A 19,793-nucleotide genomic window follows, 5' to 3' on the forward strand; every position below is an offset into this window, starting at 1 on the left:
ACGATGCAACAATCGAGGATTAAGGGAATATTAATCCGTGTTTCCTTTATATGTCTTCATGGCTGGTGATAGTTAGTGCTCATGTGGAAACTAGCACGCTACAACTGCGATAGATTTCCCCCAGTATGGATATTCTGAGCTCCCCATGGGGCATTGGTGCTCAGTTCCCCACTGGCTTTACACGCGTCCGTGTGAACTTATCCGATCAGTACCCTCCCAAAAATTATCCGCGGATATTTATTTCGGTACCGTAATTGGCAAGCTCGTCAACATATCACTTTCCCCTCACCAACAGACTCCAGTGCGAGATTTCAATGTTAGTTACAGCGAAAAGTCCTACCGGTATCCAATCGGAAAAACAGCTCACGCTGGCTGAGATTTAATCCCTATACTCCGGAGCATTTTGTAGGTTAGAAAGCATAGGCTGAACTCAGGTTAGGTCCGGTTAAATGTACTGAAGCTTCAGATGTTTTACGTTGTGGGAAAAGTAAATCCAAACTTACATCAATATACACTTTTTAGTCGTATTCGTTTCACTTCTTTAAGAGCTTGATAAAGAAAAAGTTAGATAAAAATAAAAACACTTGCTAAGTCTTTTCGCTGCATCGTCTACCGGGACAATGGGTCCGGCGAAGGATATCGTCTGGTTGACCGGGCGTTTGAGAATAGTGATTGACATCGACCGAGGTGGCAATGCGGTACTACGTTCGATTTCCCCAGTCGACGCTGCTGAAGAGAAGACAATGAATCCATCAATCCGTGACTCGGCTCTACCCCTGGTAGAAATGAAGCTTGGGGGCGAGAGTAACAGGTTCGAGACGGGCAAACGCCATGTTCGCACTTATTGCAGCCAACGGTTGCTATACAGGCAGCATAGCGAGTACTCAGAGAGGTCCCCTGATAATAGGCTCATCAATCGCCTTGATGTCGTATTGCACGATCCAGAATCCAAAATCTTGGTAACCGTACATTTTTCGGCTTATCCCGATGTAGCTGTTCTGCGATCTGCAGTGACTGTGCAGAATGAATCAGCATCGGAGGTCGTCCTGAGCATGGTTTCGTCCCTCGTCTTCAGCGGCTTTGCATTACCGCAGTGGTGGAAGAAATACAGCGTCTCCTACGCTCACAACACCTGGTTCAGAGAAGCACAGTGGCAGACAGTACCTTTGCCTGCTGTCGGTGTCGATGACATTGGTATCGTTGAGTTAGGCTACGAGTCCTCGCAGTATTGCTACGCCATTTCTAACCAAGGATCATTTTCTACGGGGGACCATCTCGCTATGGGTGCTCTTTCAAGCAACGATGGATCCCAAACATGGCTCTGGCAGATTGAAACAAACGGCCAGTGGCGGTGGGAAATCGGCGACTACCGAGATAGCTTGTACATATTTGCATCAGGACCGGCAGATCAAGACCACCAATGGAGTACTGTCATTGAAACAGGGCAATCTTTCACAAGTGTGCCTGTCGCGTTATGTGTAAACCTGCGGGGCATTGACGACGCATTCTCGGAAATGTGTCGTTACAGACGAAGAATCATTCGACAACATGAAGACAATAACAGAATGTCCGTGATATTCAATGACTATATGAACTGCTTAATGGGCGATCCGACGGAAGAGAAGGTACTCGCTCTGATACCCAAGGCTGCAGACTGCGGAGCTGAATATTTCTGCATCGACGCCGGGTGGTATTCTGAAGGAGAAGACTGGTGGGCCTCGGTTGGACAATGGGAACCCTCTCGAATACGGTTTCCCTCTGGCCTGCAATCCGTCACAGCGAAAATTCAGAAGGCAGGGATGTTGCCAGGTCTCTGGTTGGAGCCAGAGGTAATGGGAGTCAATAGCCCTGCACTCGGAGMCCTGCCACTAGAAGCCTTTTTTCAACACAACGGGGTTAGAGTCCTCGAGAAAGACCGCTATCATCTGGATTTCCACCATCCCGCTGTCATTTCAAGAATGACAAGAATCATCGACAATTTGATCCACACTTTCGGCATCCGATACTTCAAATTTGATTACAACATCAATGTACCCTACGGGACAGACACTTACGGTCGCAGCCCAGGCGATGGTCAGCTGGCTCATAACCGAGCCTACCTAGCCTGGATACGGGAATTGATCGATAGACACCCTCGTCTTGTTATTGAAAATTGCAGTAGTGGTGGCCAACGGCTGGACTACGCGATGCTCTCTGTCTGCGCACTACAGTCAACAAGTGATCAGCAAGACCCTGTCCGATACGCGGCAGTAGCGGCAAGTATTATGACAGCTGTGATCCCTGAGCAAGGTGCCACATGGTGTTATCCACAACCTCACTGGAATGACGAGCTAAATGCCTTTTCGGTTGTTAACAGCCTGTTAGGTCGAGTGCATTTGAGTGGTCGTATTGACCAACTCAACGACCACCAGTTGAAGATTATTTCGAAAGGAATTGACATCTATAAAGATATTCGTCAGAATTTGCGTTTCGGAACACCTTTCTGGCCGTTGGGATTACCGAAGTGGTCTGATGAATGGATTGCCGTGGGCATCAGATGTTCTGAAAGACTGAGTTATGTTTCTGTATGGCGAAGAGAAATCACGGCCCCTGACTCTATCGAGCTGTCTGTGCCAAAAGATATTAATACTTCTAAGACTACTCTGACTGTTTTGTATCCTGCATGGCTTCCAGTGGAAGCTCTTTGGAACGACGAAAGAGGGAGCATGACAGTCAAGCTTCCCTGTGCACCCTCTGCGCGGCTTGTCAGGGTCGACTTCACAATATGATATAGCTGTACCTATTCTTCTGTGTGTAAGTTGGTGAGCAAGCGGATTACAGTATAGTAAATGGCACAGTATTAGGTTGGAGCAGTCGAGCGCTATCATTCAATATAGGACGCGACCGTTGAAACTTCCTACCTTGCAGTGACTATTCTGATCATGTGTGGTAATTCTACATTCTACAGGGTGAAGCGAAAGCGGGGATAATCATACTACGGTTGAACCAGGTGATTTCCATAGTACGTTTTTTTGTGCAGGGATTAATTACCAATAGATTCTGCTGTAACGTATTCGGTAAGCGAGTTGGCCATGTAAGCGGGTTGGCCACCTTCAATACACATACAAAATGGCCTATGTTCGTACCATCATGGCTCAACATCCAATAGAAATCTCGATTCGTGATTCATATATTGGTATTAGGTCACTTAATATAATAAAAATATTCAATTAAGAATAGTATGATGTAGTAATCATACTATTTTATGTATAATACAACTGAAATCTAGTGTAATTATGCGAAACATGAATCACTCAAAGATATAGTTATTCTAAAAATACCCTAAGGGATGTCAGAGATCGTTAGATGCTTTGTATGGCAGGAGTGTTCATTTATTGTTAATCATGACAATTTAAGTATTTGTGTATTGCCATGGAACGGTTGATGATAACACCTCGGTATTACTCATATTTGCGGTGACACATATATGGATTGATCCCGCAATCAAGAAGTCACTCATGATATTCCTAAGTACTATCAATTTAATACCTTTCTGATCGACTTCCATTCCATTCCCACAGAAGCAAAAAATGCAGCAGCAGCTAATGCAACGCCACAGTAGAATGTCCTTGTGAGAGCAAAATTATATACCTTAAGAACGACATCCAGGTATTGCGGTCCAATCACATCCCGTAAACCAGTAACGCCCACATTCAGTATTATCTCTGGATTCAAACCTGGCCCAGCGTCCCTCAAATTCCTCAGCAACTGGCTAGTCAGTACATTCTGTGCGACTGATAACCAAACAGAGCCGCCGAGGATCTGCGCAAAGATGAGAACTACCGCGCCAGTAGGGACATCGGCGCTTGCAAGGACGGTTTGTGCGGCCGTGCTGAATACCTAACCCAGCGCCCGCACCGATGATAAATTGATAACCGATCCATTGGGAAGGAAGGGATTCGACTTTCCAAGTAGTAGTGAAGGAAGCGCCCATCAGTATGAGAGCAGCACCAAGGATCATAAAAGGGGTATAGTAACCTGTCTTTGAGACACCGAACCCAGAAATAAAGGAAAAGTGTGCTGTACCTAGGATGGTAGGTAAAATACGCTCACCTGAATCAAAGGCTGACACGCCTTGAATAGCTTGAAACCAGATAGGTAGCTATATCATACGTTCATCTTTCAGCCGACTATCATGAAGAAGATAGGAGAGAGGCACTAACGTAGTACTCGAAGACATTGACAGCTCCTCCAGCATGAAAGAGGTAGCACACACTATATGCCACACTACACTGCTTAATGATTCGAGGAGGGACTGTGGCTTCGTCCTGCTTCCATATTTGGACAATAATAAATCCTGCTATCATCAATGTTGTGACTACCAGGAAGATGATGATGCGAAAATCACTCCACTGATACTCGGATCCACCCCATTGCAGTGCAATAAGAAGACAGATGACACCTGGGATCAAACTTGCAGTCCCAAGAAGATCCATCTGACTTACTTTTTCACGCCAAGTGCTTAAGGACGCTTTCACATTACGCTGAGGATGGAAGAACAATGCTATGGCTACTGATGCAGTCCCACCGAGTGGGAGATTGATGTAAAAGCACCAACGCCATGTTACCTTCGTTGTGAAAGCTCCTCCAAGAAGAGGTGCTGTGACAGAGGCAATGGCGTACATGCTGCTATATGAGCTGACAAATATTGGCCGCCTCTCTAGTGGCAAAGAGGCTGCTAATATACTGGGACTTAAATAAGTATGAGTAATATAATCGGGTAGTATGAACTTACATTATAAATCCAGCATTAATTCCTGCACTGCCTAAAGCACGGCCAACGATAAATACTGTCGACGTTGGAGCCGTTGCGCAAACTAAAGAACCGGACTCAAAAATTGGCAATTGACGCAAGAAAAACACTCTTTATTGAATAGAAAGAAAACAATTCTCCGTAAATAAGTTGGAAAGAGGCGAAGGTCATGAAGCTATAATCGATAATTAGATTTTAGAGGAGCGAAGGTCCAGTTGGCAAGAAACAGCTCACTATGCAGACCCGTACCAGCCAACATCATCAATTGAATGGAACTTATCAGTGATATGGGGAATGGCAGTGGTAATAATGGTCTCGTCCAAGGCACATAGAAAGACTGGCACATAAAAAGACTGAGATGGCTAGAGAAGCAATAATGACAGCCAAGTTGAGCCCTCTAAGATAGTTCTGAGCGAGATCTGACTCAATAACAGGGGTGGCTGTCTCAAGCAAGTCCTCATTTTTCTCTTGCTGGTTGTTTTATTCTTTTTCAGAAGACAACTTTTCTCTAACCATCGTTAAAATTTTCAAGCGCAGAATGGTCTCGATAGGTAGATGGAGGACAGGTTAAATTGAATCTGTAGAACGGTCAAGATTAATAGCGTACACGTGGCCTGACTGATGTAAGAGGCAGCTACAAAATTATTTTTCCGGGGATGGTTAGATGTAACTCCGGTCTTCATGGTCTCTAAGGTAGTAAAGGGACCAAAAAGCCTTTTAACAAGGGATACGAATGCACTACCCAACCGCGCAATACCACGTAGGGGTCGGCTATGGACTTTAATCATAACAATGTAACCCAAGCTGCTGGAGGGCGTTGATTAAATGCAGGTGAATTTGTTAGGATATTGAAGGACAGTCTAAATGTAAAGTGTATGTATTGAACGTGTCAGGAAGAGGCTGCATGATGAACAGCGTTGTCTGGTGGGATGTCGATAAGACTACCCTAAATTTTATTGGTGAAAGGGTTATGATACCAGAGTATGCAGACCATCTTATAAGCAGCTTATTTGCGACTAGGTTATATACTGATATTGTTAAATGCGTACAAGTGTCTTTTATGCTACTTTGTATGGTACTTTACTAAGTGACCGCCTACTTTAATTAATAAAGGCTCTATATTATAAAGAATATCACTAGCTGGTTATTGGCTTTAAAAAGTACGTAGTACGGCACTATATCTTGAATCATGATCCCTGTATGACAGTAAAGTAAAAAACGTAGTGTGGAAATCATTGGGGTCAACCGGAGCATAGTTAAGCTTTGTGGGAAGTTGAATTTAAGAGCTACTAAAAAGCTTAGCATGCTCCGGAGGGTCTTACCCTATAATAAAATCGTTTAGATAATATAATTAGATCAATAATTCCACAAAGAAACGAGAATATCTTTTTTCAACAAAGAAAAGTCGTCCGACTCGTCCCGTCGCAGCCCCCACCGCGGAAGCTTCCAGCCACGTCCGCAGTGGGGCTGCAACGGAAACACTACTACGTGGAAAAGGACCCAGTGGTGACCACGACGAATTCAACCCGGCATAGACTAGGAACATTTTCACCGCCATTAACTATTAATTCTTAATTATCAATTATTATCACAGGTCCAAGTGAAAAGACTTCTCAAGATAGATGAATTTGAATGGTGTATTCACAATTTTAACTGCCACACAATGGAAACAAATTCTAGCCCCTCGAACACCAGTATCGCACCCATTTGCGAGAACTTGGATGAAAGGAACACCGAAATGTTTTTGAAAGATATTGAAAAGAAAGGGGATGCGGATACAAGAGCAATCCATCCACCAATTGGGTCTCCTCAAAATCTTATAGCGGCGGAAAATTATTCTGTTTTTACAGTAAAGCAGAAACGGATAATGATTGCAACTGTCTCGTTTGCCAGTTGGATAAGGTAAATTCACAACAAACGTGGCGAGAAAAACAGACTGATGTGAACTACACAAAGTCCACTGACGGGGGCCATTTATTATCCCGCCGTCAACCAGATAGCAGCGGACCTGCATGTTTCAGTGTCCAAGGTTGCACTGACAGTCACCACGTATCTGGTGAGCGGACTCGAGCACAACCAAGATTTGCACTTCTCTTAACTGGATCCAAACAGCTCTTTCAAGGCCTCGGACCGATGATGGTCGCTGGTTTCTCCGATAAAGCTGGCCGCAAGCCGGCGTATATGGTATGCTTTTCGATATATATGGCTGCTAATCTGGCTCTAGCGCTGCAGGATAATTACGTCGCCCTATTGCTCCTCCGCATGGTACAGGCAGCAGGTAGTAGCGGCACGATAGTGCTTTCAAATGGACTCGTGGGTGATATCATTCCATCGTCTGAGCGTGGCAAGTACATTGCTTTCGCATCAATTGGCTTGATTCTTGGACCCAGCCTATCGCCCGTCCTTGGCGGCCTCCTTAGTCAATATTTGGGATGGCATTGGTAAGTAGTACAATAACTGCACCAGCCATCACTTAGAAGAAGAAAGAGTGTATAGACGGAAGATATGACTAATACCAAACAGGATCTTCTGGTTCCTCCTGATATTCTCTGGAGCCTACTTCATTCCATTATTACTCTTCCTACCAGAAACGTGTCGCAACATCGTCGGCGATGGCTCTGTCCCACCACCAAAATCGAGTTGGAACCTCAGTGACCACATCCGCTTCCACAACCGTGCGAAGGAGGGTATCCCTATCGATGAAGCAAAAATGAAGGAGCTGCGAAATAATCACAAAATCACGTTTCCTAATCCTATCTCGACTCTACGCATCTTAGGCGAACCAGAAATGATATTCTTACTCTTTGGTAATAGTGTGGCCATGTCTTGTTTTTATGCTGTCTCAACTGGCACAGCCCAGGCGTTTAATCGCAACTATGGCTTCGATGAATTACAGATTTCTCTCATGTTTGTATGTTTGCACGTCAATAATTATACTGATCTAATAATAGCATGAACTGATGCGACTATAGCTCCCTATCGGCGCTGGCGGTCTCGCCTCTGCCTTCACAGCCGGTTACCTCGTCGATTGGAACTACCGCCGACATGCAAAACGTCTAGGCTATCCAGTGCACAAGAACCGCCAAACTGATCTCTCCAAATTTCCAATTGAAGTGGCGCGTATGCAGATTGCCGTGCCGCACTTCTTCCTCGGGGCGATTGCTATGGTCGGATACGGATGGGTTCTGGAATCTAAGGTCACCTTCGGCGGTCTGATTATCTTCTTATTTCTAATAGGATACACCACCGACGTGGTAGGTCAAACGCTAATGGTATTGTGTGTGGACATCAATCCTGGAAGGCCAGCGAATGTGTCGGCCGCGAATAATGTGATGAAGTGCTTGGTGGGCGCTGGGGTGAGCGCGGCGATCGTACCTATGAGTGACGCGATTGGATATGGGTGAGTATTTTTTACACATCTTTGAAGAAACAAGAACAACTTTTCATGCGGATGGGTCACTCATACAGGGCTCCTAGATGGGCGTACACAGTCCTTGGGGCGCTGTTCTTAATTGGTAGCTTGGGGCCGATTGTGAGCATGCGATACGGAATTGCCTGGCGCCAAGCTCAGAAAGAGAAAGCTGATTGCAAGAAGCAAGAAAAGCAGGCTAGAATGGAGGCTAGAGCGGTACATTAAAGTGGGACGACACCTGCCCTCTCCATCAGCTCTGATATCGCAAACATCGACCTTGCTTGATCAGATCTGAGTCTGTCACCGCCACGAGGTGTTCACTACGTTTGTCAAAGAGGTTAAAAGCATGCATATGAAATATATTAACAATAGCTTATTTGAAGTTTGAAGTCTAGACATGGGATACATCAGAATTAGCATATCTTTATATAGATATTGAAGGGTTATGCGCTGGAATATTGTAATTAATTTATATTCAGTCAGAGTATACATTATTTATTCGAGTAAACGGCTTTTTCCACACGGAATCCTTGGGTATGGGCAAGATTTTGGTGAGGTAGCGGAAATTGTCCGTTGTTACGAAAATGTCTCCGGATCTGTTCTTGGGATCACGGAACACCATCTACGATTTGCATCATTTCGCTTGGATTTACATCAATCCTGGTAGCCTACGCGTTCGAGATCCGATTCTTTGGTAAATTCATATCCCCTGAGTTCCCATCTAAAGGAGTCCGACGCTTTCCCTTTGTCATTTTTATTAAGAAAAACCAATCACTGAATCGCTAGGTTCTCTGCAGTTCTCATATTCGAAGTGGAATTAAAGAAAGATGGCATCCAACCCTGACGAAAGTCCATAGTATCTAATGACTATGACACTTAATCAATCGCTACATGCGAACATAATATGACATAGCCAAAATATTCTGTTTTGAAATATTGGATTTGCTCTCGAATCTGATAATCCTGAGGAGTCTCAAGGTGTTGAGAAGTGGAAGAACGGCTGACCATCTTAGTTTAGATCTGCGTAAATTGCTACTGTGTTAGGAATGATAACTATGAATATGAGGGAAAGAATAGAAGTCTGGCTATGGTTAGGTACTAATATGAGTGAGTATATACGTTGTTTCGAATATTCTCATTTTTAAACTATAGCATTTCTTTTCCTTTATTTGATCTAAGCCATGGTGACTTATTAGGATACGTTGGTGGTTAGACTTTGCATGACTTTCCCACATGATTGGGAGATATCATCAGCTCCTTATGTCTGAAATGTTTGTATTAAGTTTATTAGTATGATCATCACCCTGTATTATTCTGGCGGAGATTAACATATTTTATTTGAATGAATCTTAATGTTATCTAACGATCCGTCCCGATGCTTGTCCTTCGTTTGTATTCAGAGCTACAAAATTCGCATGAGCTGTAAAATTATGGATGATGACCACCTGTTCTTTTTGATAAGATATGAAATAAATAATCGATCAAGTAGTCGGAATGTATGGTAAGCTTTTGCTTTATTCTGGCCTATTGACAGATGATAAGCCTTGTCCCCAGCTTTAATTATGGCTTACGGCAAGTGCTTCTAGGCTGTATACCAGTTAGTATTTCTTCTATTAGAAAACATTACATTCTGTGCCGAGGAAGACAGGTAGAGGACTTAGAATAATTAGTATTGAAGTCTTACTCTGCCTTCAACATGATTGCTGTCAGGAACTATTGCCAAGTAATTATATCATGGTGTGGGGTTTGGAATGATTGAAAGCTGGGTGGTATGGGTCGACATGGAACGTTGTCGTAACCAAATTTAAACATAGTCTCTGAATGCCTTGCAGTGACTATTCTGATCATGTGTGGTGATTCTACACTCTACAGGGTGAAGCGAAAGTGGGGATAATCATCACCCTTGTTACTAAGGATACTATCCTTAAGCTATAGTATTCATTATATTTATTCTTTACACACCTCTTATTCTTCAAGGTAAGACTAATAGCTAACATTATATATATAATACTATTAAATAGTACATCACCAATCATCTGAAAAGATTACACTTCCCGAGGAATTCATGCTCTTCGAGCCTGGATCTCCTCTGTTTAGCTTACAATGGGTACTTATGCAACTGTACGTCCAGCTGTCTGCCCTAGGGATTCAAAAGCCGGGGATCCTGTTAACAAAGTCCTTGGCAGCGTCAAGAATAAACTCTGCAGTTTCCTTCGGTTTGCTCAACATGGGACTATGGCTGCTTGCTACTTCTCTCACGGTCACATCCGCGCCTGCATCCTGTGCTGCCTTGATGAAAAATCGTTGTGCTTGCGCTGCGTATGCGCGGTCGTCCAGTGTCACCAAAAACCAGTTGGGCACTTCCTTCCAACCTGCATAGGCAGATTCGCCTCCCTCTGTCATTGCCTTGACAGACTGGATTGTCAGTCGAGCGACCCAGAGCTTCCCTTCATTTTCAGATAGATCCTGATACATCAACTCCTGGGGATCTACTGCTAACGAAATAAGCCCCTTGTCTGTATCAACTTTCCACTCGGGTGGAATTTCTCCGCCAAGCCCATCCACGAAACTGACTCCGGTGGCTGGGAAGCCGCTGGCTATCAAAGCGAGTCCGATAACGTGACCGGACGATGAGGATACGGACGCGGGCTTTCGAGAAAGCCCTTTGACGGCACTGTTACCGACTTGGCCGCCGTAGGAATGAACAACAATAACCACATCACGACCTTTTTGAGTTTCTTCGCGAACAGTATTCTGTACGACGCTCACATCGTCTGCGAAGGCCGCGCTGGGGGTGATCGTCGACGGAAGGGTGACAGCTATACACGTGTAGCCCTGTCCGGATAGCTCTGACATCACTTTCTGCCAGACCTCGGCCCGGTGCCAGGCTCCTGGCACGAAGATGAAAGAAGGGTTCTCAGTCATGGCTAATGGAGCTAAGCCTATAACTTAATATTATATGGATTGTTGTCTGTAATTCGACAGTGACGAGTGTATATGAGTATACATATAATTAGTTTTTGATACAACCTTCACTTGAAAATCGCTAGTATCAGAAGACCAAAAGTCAAGGAGACTTTCAATCTTTAACTGTGGGGGATAGTTACTATATAACAAAGGGGTCTACTCTTTGAGAAGTCCCCTTTTCCCCTCTCTAGTTTTGGTTCTAGAAAGGAGATGCTACTGGAACACTACTATATATTGTGGCCAATCTTCGAACGAATATCGGGAGTAGCTTCGAGAACTCAGACTATCTCCATCCAATCGAATTTCCCATTAATCCTAATCGGTCCCGAATTAATCTCTTCTCGACGCGCGTAATTTGCTGACTAAGGAAACTTTGCGTATATTCCACCGAAAACGGTTAAGCACCTGTGCTAAGTGGTAAACCTGGCTACTTGTAAAAATGAACTTGATCCGCACTCAAATCAGCTCACACTGCATTGGAAATGGTACAAGAGAGAAATGTGATGCAGAAACCCGTTGAGAGGACTCGCCGGCATCACCGGAGAAGTAGGCTGGGGTGCTTCAACTGCAAATTGCGTCACCGCCGATGCGACGAGAGTCGCCCGTCATGGTGAGTTTGCAGGCATGGTACGCAAGGCACATTGCCAATAACCCGGTTGCACGGTTCGTCACACAATCTAATCAAAGATTTCTCATAGTGCGAATTGTCTCGTTGCAAGACAACAGTGTAGATACTCATCTCCATCCTTGTCTGTCCAGGATCAGCAAGATGAGAGAACACTAGGCGTTTTGATGTGGCAGCTTCCGCAAGCCGCGGTCACCATGGATCCTTTCAACTCTTTTCCCATATCGATGGAGCTGAAGTCGTTTGAGCTTCTCCATTACTGTAAGGAAGGACAGGATTCATCGCGCGTCCCGCTTCTGTGACTGGATCTACGAATTTGCTGACTTCAAGGGGTTATAGTTAGCGACGAGTGCGTCAGGGACGTGCTATGCATAGATCCTTCTCCCGACAATTTCTCACCCGCTGTTACTCGACAGCGTGGTGCTCGTATAATGCGTGAATGGTAAGGCTGAATTACGCCCTTTGATGATGTTAGATACAAATTTTCATGAGTGGCCTGTGACTTTAATGGTGATCCTTGTGCTAAGCCACATACGTAGTATTGGACGGAGCGCACAAGACGCCGTAGCCTTTCGAAGCTTACTGATTATAGCTGCCATGCATTATACATGGGGTAATGGAAGTTTTGCGGGTTTTACCAGCACGTTTCTATTTCATCGAGGAGAATCAATCCGCTTGGTCAACAGGTGGCTCGAGGATCATTTCTTCATGTCGAGTTTATCATGCATGAAACTCGTCGCAACGCTGTGTATAGCTGAAGTAGGTCTCTGATCTCGTACTACGGCCCCTTCTGATTTACTGCAGGTCTGACACTCTCTTGCTAGAGCTGTATTGGCGAGGTCGTGTCCGCGGAATATCACATTCAGGCACTCCTAAGCATTCTGGACTTGAGAGAGTCGGGCGAGTTGGCGGGCGAGAAGAGCGTTAAGGGCGAAGACGAAGTGGCCGAACGTCTTCTCGTGGCGTATGTCATGTCCTTGTCCCATAATTGCGCATATTATAACCACTATGAATGCCTTATTGACATCATTGTGTATTTTAGAGCACATCAGTTGACTGCTGCAGTGAAGAGTCGCCTGAACGATCACAGTGACCGGCGTTCCGAGCTTACTCAGCCTTGGCATGTTTCTTTCTCGTCCATACCCAACAGCCAAGCCGGAGTGCGCCTCATACCATTCCACAACATCAGCGCGACATCCCGTCACGTAACTGATGTGGACGCTTTTCCATTTATCGTCGCACTGCGCGGATTGACGAGAGCAGTGACTCAACAGCATGTTGTCAAAAAATCTCCACATCATCTCGTGCAGCCGTCCCATGGAGCCTTTCCAAGGAATATATGTGATGGCGATGATCCGCAAAATTGCCTCGGCTGCACAAGCATGACGGCTCTCATGTATGCCATAGCACGGGCCAATGCGGCGTCGTTTTTCCCAGCGACGGACCGGAGCAATATGAGTATGCCAACATCTTATCTTGGACTTTCGATAGCCGGCAGCTTCTATCTTCACAGTGTTCTGTGCCTTTGGAACGGTGGCCATCCCATGGAACCGAGGCTTCTGCGGCGTTTAGCCGAAATTCTTGAAAGAGACCTACGAAGATCCGAGAATGATGCTATGAAAGACGTAAGCTCTTACAACATATGGTTATGGAAAGCATTCACCGGTGCCTGTACATTACGGATATTGACTTTGTGTCTGGTTCGTAGGAAAGACTTACAGCAGAAATCCATAGAGACCCGTTATGGAGAGATTAGGTCCCTTAGAAGTATATTCGACCTATATGTCCGAAGATGGAGCGACTTCACCAGCGTTAAGGATTGGAACGGTGTCCGAGCTAGTCTTGCCCAAGTTGTTTGGCCAAGATTAGATATCTTGGAGCCGAATTCGGAGAGTACGTGGATCGAACTGACCATGGGTGCAGAATGGACTATACCATGCCAGTGAAAGTGATTGATCTTACTACTGACGTGGCGTTGGTTACGATTTCCTGGATAAGACCTCTCGGGATGCAGGGCTAGCTACAAAATTCTGCGGACGAGAGTGGCATGGCATAATCGAGCCACAAGCTTTGAACAAGCCCAGGCCTGCAATTCGAGTAAGGCATGCGCGCTGTGCTCGAATCAAATAGAAATAGCGGTATTTTAGTAATTCAAGGTGTTTTCAAATCGAATACGAACAATATATCTCATATACATATTTATCACAGAATTTGTTGTGTAAATTTAATGCATAGTATAGTAGTTACTAGTAAGTATTTCTTCTATTATACACCATTACTTTCTTTGCTAAAGAAGACAGGCAGAGGACTTAGAACAATTAGATGTTATGTTGCATATAAAATGATCAGTATATCTGTGTTACTGCATCTTGGTAACTTCCAGGAGCAATAGATATTGTCGAAATGAAGGTTCCAACTGAATAGTAGAGAGTGAGACAAATACCACCGCAGGGGCTATAAGAATGGCAATTTCATCCATTGTAGTCCCTTTGATTTACAGGAATACCAGTATTGAAGTCTTACTCTGCCTTCAACATGACTGCTGTCAGAAACTATTGCCAAGTAACTTTATTATGGTGTGGGGTTTGGAATAATTTAAAGCTGGGTGGGTGGGATGTGCCGATGTGGAACGTCGTCGTAACTAAATTTGAACAAAGTCTCTGAATGCTAGTTTAAAGGTATTAACCACATTAGGCTCTTTTCGCCGAGAACTTACAAGATTATTTTTAAAGTTCTTTTACTCTTGGGACCCGTTTTCAGGACTCAGGTTACCCGCCAGATTTGCTTAGCAACTTCAAATTTGCCTTGAGACATTCAGTGTATTCCCCAGTTTTGGACCCCGCAGAAAATCCCTGGAGGCTTGATCGTACCTCCGTAACTAAGTTAGTGGGTTTCAAAAAGCCTCTGACTAAACAGGGTCTGTGCATTCTTGCTGGTCTGGAACCTCTAATTGGTTTTCTTTTTTTCCATGCGAGCTTTTGGGGGGAGCCTTTCAGTTGAACTGAGTGTACTAAAGAGAACGGGGTCTATGCAGGGGTTGCTAGCCATCGTGTTCAGCATAGACGTGGCGTTAATTAGGTTTTTGTATTGCTATTGACTGACTTAACTGACTGACATCGAGATCTTAGGTATGGACTGGTATTTTGAAATTTCGATATTTCGATTTCGAAATTTGCCTTTCAAAACGAGAGTGAGAAATTAGAATGAGAACGATTGCATTACTATATATATGATTATTCTATAAGTAGTTATCATTGAATCTCTCAAAGAAAAGCCTAGGACATGTTGAGACGTTTGCAATGACAAAAAGCACCATCTCAAGGTTTGCAAAGAGTGGCATAATACTTGCTTAGCTCAAGTCAAAGCGCACTGCTTCGAACGGCCGTAGACGTCAATACACGCCTCAGAGGTTCAGTAATTATAGTTCCCATCTCTCGCCAACCTGATTCTGTTGTAAAATGAGGAGAAGAAACCAATCAGATGTCAACAACGTGTTAGAGGTGAAACGATCAGTGCGGCCATGTGCCCTATTATACAATTATCGATCGGGTCAGGGCGTTTTACGAGACGTGGACATATATAACTAATATCTGAGGAGGCTTTTTGATTGCCACGGATACAAATATCACCTTTTTCCCAGTAGAAACAACTGGTTCAAAGAGCAATTGCGTCTAACAACTTTCATACTATCATAACATTCAATTCGAATCATAACCTAAGCATGGCATCAACCCTGGAAGACTTCAAGATCGCTGGAGTCGCCGCGGGCTTTACCCTTGGTTATGGGTTTTGGACAGTTTGGAAAGCCTTCAAACAGACGACTGTTATAAGAGCTCCGCATCGAAGCACATACGTCTATCTTGTATGGGGAGAGATCATAGCAAATATCATTATCGGGATTATAGGATGGCTGTTTCTTGAGGGAGTGATTCCATTGGGGTGTGTATATCAGTGATTGAAATTTGAAATCATATGTAACCAGAGGTACTGACAAGACTTTTTCATTGGTAATACAGTGTGCCCGTTCTCTTCTCCCTTTTGTTTTGCTGGGTCTTCGAGATTCAGCTCCTGATGCAGATTATTATCAACCGCGTTTACGTCGTCGCMGAGAACAAACGGACCGTCATCAAAGTGAGATGGATCACGGCGGGAATCATCACTGCTATTAATATAGCTGTCTTTTGTATTTGGATCCCTGCGCACCTAAACCCACCGGCAAATGAATTGTATGGATTACCCGCTGCTTTCTCTGCTATTCTAACATCAGCACAGATACCCAGTAATCAATAGGTACTGGGATCGAACATCAAAAGTTCTTATCTGTATTGTCGACGCTGCCCTGAACTACTGGTTCCTTCGAATTGTTCAACATCGCCTTGTTCGCTATCATGGGTTGAAGAAATATGCTCCTCTTGTGAACTTCAATGCCTGGCTTATGGCGTTATCAGTGGGCATGGATGTAAGGCTTCTCCGTTTCCACCATTCACTGTGTGCCTCATACTAAGTGTAAATAGGTGATGTTGATAGGGCTTATGTCACTCAAAAATCAGCTCGTATACATTCAATTTCATCCCGTTACTTACATGGTCAAGCTCAACATTGAAATGAGCATGGCTGCAATGATTACCAAGCTCGCTCGAGAACCTGGAACTGGCGATACAAGGGTTGTTCTAAGTTCGAGCCAGGACCAATACAGGCATGATCGGAGAACAGATCTCCAACTAAGTGACATCGGCCTTGATCGAAGTGCCTTCCCGGAAGACGCCCGTCAAAATCACTCTCACGTATACGGACCTGGGCATGAACATAAAGCGGCAGTTGGGCTAGCTGGGATAAACAAGGAGACGACGATTCACGTCATGACTCAGAATGCTTTTCCGAACAGGGAGTATAGTAAGTAATGTCTTCCAGTGCATGTAATGCATACGAGGGTGCACTGTTTTGGGATAGAATGTCCTCGAGAGCCTTCTAATAATCTTCATTAATGAAAAAATTTCTTTGCATATTAAGCAGCCAGATTGGGGGCTCTGTTTCATAAAATGGCTGGAGGACTGCTACGCTGGATTAGACACCTCATCCACGCATCCTCCGACACTCCAAACGGTCATCTTCTTCGTAGGCGCCGAAAATGCAGTTCTTACATGATCGCTCTATAATCACCATTGATGTTTGCCTGGGGCATGGATTCATTATGCCGCTTAACTCCCAGGGGCTCCTTTCTCACCCTTCAAGTAATCGTTAGCTCCTATCATATCTCCTAAACACTAACCAGAACCCCAAAGCCCAAATTCCCATGACCGACGCCAATCCAGTATACATGTACATGACCTTTGGATCATCCGACAGCGGAGAAACAGCTATTCCCAACGCAGATCCAACGCCTGAAGCCACTTGCCCAAGAGCTTGCACCAAAGTGCGCATGTTCTTTGGTGCTTCCGAATAGCTGTACTCTGATAAAGTTGTGAAGCCTAGAACCTCTGCGAATGCTAGCAGGAAGTATATGGGTGTTTGTACCCATACACTTATATCGTTGGGTGTAGTTGTGCTGCCATTTGCATCCGCTCCATGAGTATTGCAAGCCAGTGGATGCTCGTAACACGGCCCTCGGGAATATATCAGCTTCTGTATGCCAGCTGCAAAGGCCATTGATGCGCTCATCGTGATGAACGCCCAAGTCATGCGAGCGATAGGTCCGAACGGGATACCGACTCTGCGGAGTGACGGGTAGAGAAACCTTTGGATTATTGGTCCGAGCAAGACACAGACAATAGGATTGAGAGCTTTGATGGTGTCATTTGGTACCCCATCTAGCCGCATTTGTCCGGCTTGAGTGATGAGATTGTTGACACTTTGATTATTGCATAGGTGGTATAGTATAAAGCATGCCCTGAAATAAAATCAATCATGTTAGCGAGGTAAGTATGATTGGATTCTCTATTAGGAATACGAACATCACTTTACACGCATTAAGGCCTCTTCTGATCTCTGATACGAACATATCGTCCCATTCAATTTGCCTTCCGTACTTTTCTGCTTGGTATGCGGGTTTTGCTGCGTCTAAGTAGAATCCATCTTGGATCGAGTACATGATGACCTTGAATGCGTGTGGTAGAACGTTGTCTTGTGGCGGAAGCTTCACTTTTTAAGTAATCAGCATCTCGATGAATAAAGGAGACACTTTTATCACTACCTAAAGGCTTGTACCAAACGAACAATAAAGGAACCACGATCCAGACTGAGCACAGCGGCAGGAGATAAGCTGCCCAGAACCCAACTTCTTTCTCTAAATAGGTCGAGGCAATCAGAGACAAGGTTGCGATGCTGGTAAACCTGGAACGAAAGTCAGCTCGAAGCACTTTGTAGATTTAGGTCAGCTTTCGATGACTCTCACCAATAAAAAATGTTGTATATGTATTGGAGGGTCAACATTCGGTCTGTGACGACACGTTCACCGGATTTTGTGGTTACTAGCTGTGGAGTCATAGTAGAATATTGATCCCCTTTTGAGATAAAGGTAAGTAAAATCTCTTATATGGAATATTACTGCTGATGAGAAGAAACAGACCTATGAAGGGACTTATAGTCGCCTTGATACCACCTGTCCCAAGTCCCAGAAGAAGCATGGAAATTGCCAACCCAGCAACCTTGACAGAGTGCACTTCTACAGCTGGCAGAGAGGTAACGAATAGGACTAAACACCCGCAGAAATTGAGACTAATTATGATTATGTTAGTCTAGTCCTAACGAATATCAGGAGGTAAGGAGCGAGAAACCTACAAAAAGCTAATGCATATTGTCTTGTAACGTCCTAGCCAGGCGTCTGAGACAATAGCGAACGGCAAAGAAGTCAAGAATGTAAAAGCATAAAAGGCACTCGAGAGTGTTGAAGCAGTGGCTTGACCGAGACCTAAAGCACCAGGAATTGTGATGCTATCCCGAGGGTACTGCGTGTAATTTTCTACATGTAAGAAATTCAATACATACGTCTTCATCCTTTCTCTCTCTCTCTTTTGCAGTGGCTAAACTCACGCCAAGGAGTTGTGACAGCATAGAATGTAAAACGTTCTGCTCCACTAGCTATCAGAGCAACCCAAACTATGAGTGGCAAGGAGTCAACGACATGCCGTAGGTTTTCAATTTCGTCTTCAGTTGCATCTCGCCTTTCGCGTTCTTTCTTTGGCATCTCGAGGCGATGTCGAAAACGTAAATATTTGTATCAATAACCGGAAAATTGAAAGGCCTGATGTGTTGCTATCTGTACGAGGCTACAAGAATGAGAAAAGAATATTAGAAAGAAAGTTTGCAGATAAATTTGCAAATCTACAGTCACTGAATTGTATGGCTTGGTACTAGCATCCGGAAATGAAAGATGATAAATTCACCATGTGGCTTTGTATTCTGCATGCTGGAGAGCATCAGCGCTTATTCGAGGAAATTTTCTAGTTATATCTGCGGTAAGGTGGATTGACACAATGGAGATAGAACAGAGAAGAAAGAGCTCGACCAGTCCACTGAAATAACGATCTTAAACGGGTAGTTGACGCAAGCTTGCGGGCATGAGATTGGTGACTAGAGCATGCCTGCGCATGCATGTTTTTATAGTAGGTTCCTGAAGCAGGTTCTTGAGTAAATACATGGCCCTAGCTACACCTTTGTTTTACTTTCTTTTTCTTGCTCCTTTTTCGTCCCCTACCGAATGGAGTCACTTGATCTCCTGCCTCTTTGGGAAGTACCCGTCATGAGCAATTTTTGGCAAAAGCACAACATTCGGATACATTCTCAGCGGGGCCGATATCGACATAGTAGTCCATTATTCAAAGCATCAGACTACTTTTAGTTAGCTGCTACGTGCGTAGATATGCATAATGGACTAACTAACCATGCATTTGGCCGTGTCATCGAGTAAATTTTATACCGCTGGTCAACCCATGGCTTCATCGGTGTCTCTGATCCATGGCACATTGATGAGCGGATAATTGAACACAAGATACAGACAA

General features: G+C 44.4%; 5 protein-coding genes across 5 annotated transcripts; 3 read left to right on the forward strand and 2 right to left on the reverse strand.

The window, feature by feature from the left end:
- Positions 1–620: 620 nt before the first annotated feature.
- BHQ10_003629 (uncharacterized protein) lies at positions 621–2,768 on the forward strand (the record flags this gene model as incomplete). The annotated part of the gene is made up of 1 exon (XM_040875906.1): positions 621–2,768. The coding sequence occupies one exon, from the start codon at positions 621–623 to the stop codon at positions 2,766–2,768; it is 2,148 nt and encodes a 715-aa protein (XP_040732133.1).
- Positions 2,769–6,455: 3,687 nt separating this feature from the next.
- BHQ10_003630 (uncharacterized protein) lies at positions 6,456–8,429 on the forward strand (the record flags this gene model as incomplete). Its single annotated transcript, XM_040875908.1, has 7 exons — positions 6,456–6,694; positions 6,749–6,848; positions 6,905–6,976; positions 7,025–7,233; positions 7,316–7,703; positions 7,765–8,192; positions 8,261–8,429. The coding sequence occupies 7 exons, from the start codon at positions 6,456–6,458 to the stop codon at positions 8,427–8,429; spliced, it is 1,605 nt and encodes a 534-aa protein (XP_040732134.1).
- Positions 8,430–10,352: 1,923 nt separating this feature from the next.
- On the reverse strand, positions 10,353–11,129 carry BHQ10_003631 (uncharacterized protein; the record flags this gene model as incomplete). The annotated part of the gene is made up of 1 exon (XM_040875909.1): positions 10,353–11,129. The coding sequence occupies one exon, from the start codon at positions 11,127–11,129 to the stop codon at positions 10,353–10,355; it is 777 nt and encodes a 258-aa protein (XP_040732135.1).
- Positions 11,130–12,522: 1,393 nt separating this feature from the next.
- On the forward strand, positions 12,523–13,368 carry BHQ10_003632 (uncharacterized protein; the record flags this gene model as incomplete). Its single annotated transcript, XM_040875910.1, has 4 exons — positions 12,523–12,555; positions 12,621–12,760; positions 12,839–13,254; positions 13,310–13,368. 4 exons carry the CDS (start codon positions 12,523–12,525, stop codon positions 13,366–13,368), a joined length of 648 nt encoding a protein of 215 aa, XP_040732136.1.
- Positions 13,369–16,933: 3,565 nt separating this feature from the next.
- BHQ10_003633 (uncharacterized protein) lies at positions 16,934–18,979 on the reverse strand (the record flags this gene model as incomplete). Its single annotated transcript, XM_040875911.1, has 8 exons — positions 16,934–17,021; positions 17,066–17,683; positions 17,748–17,934; positions 17,987–18,126; positions 18,188–18,263; positions 18,362–18,510; positions 18,574–18,754; positions 18,826–18,979. The coding sequence occupies 8 exons, from the start codon at positions 18,977–18,979 to the stop codon at positions 16,934–16,936; spliced, it is 1,593 nt and encodes a 530-aa protein (XP_040732137.1).
- Between the last annotated feature and the right edge of the window lie 814 nt (positions 18,980–19,793).

This window comes from Talaromyces amestolkiae (assembly GCF_001896365.1).
Source record: "Talaromyces amestolkiae strain CIB chromosome Unknown scaffold6.1, whole genome shotgun sequence".
Lineage (NCBI taxonomy): Eukaryota > Fungi > Ascomycota > Eurotiomycetes > Eurotiales > Trichocomaceae > Talaromyces > Talaromyces amestolkiae.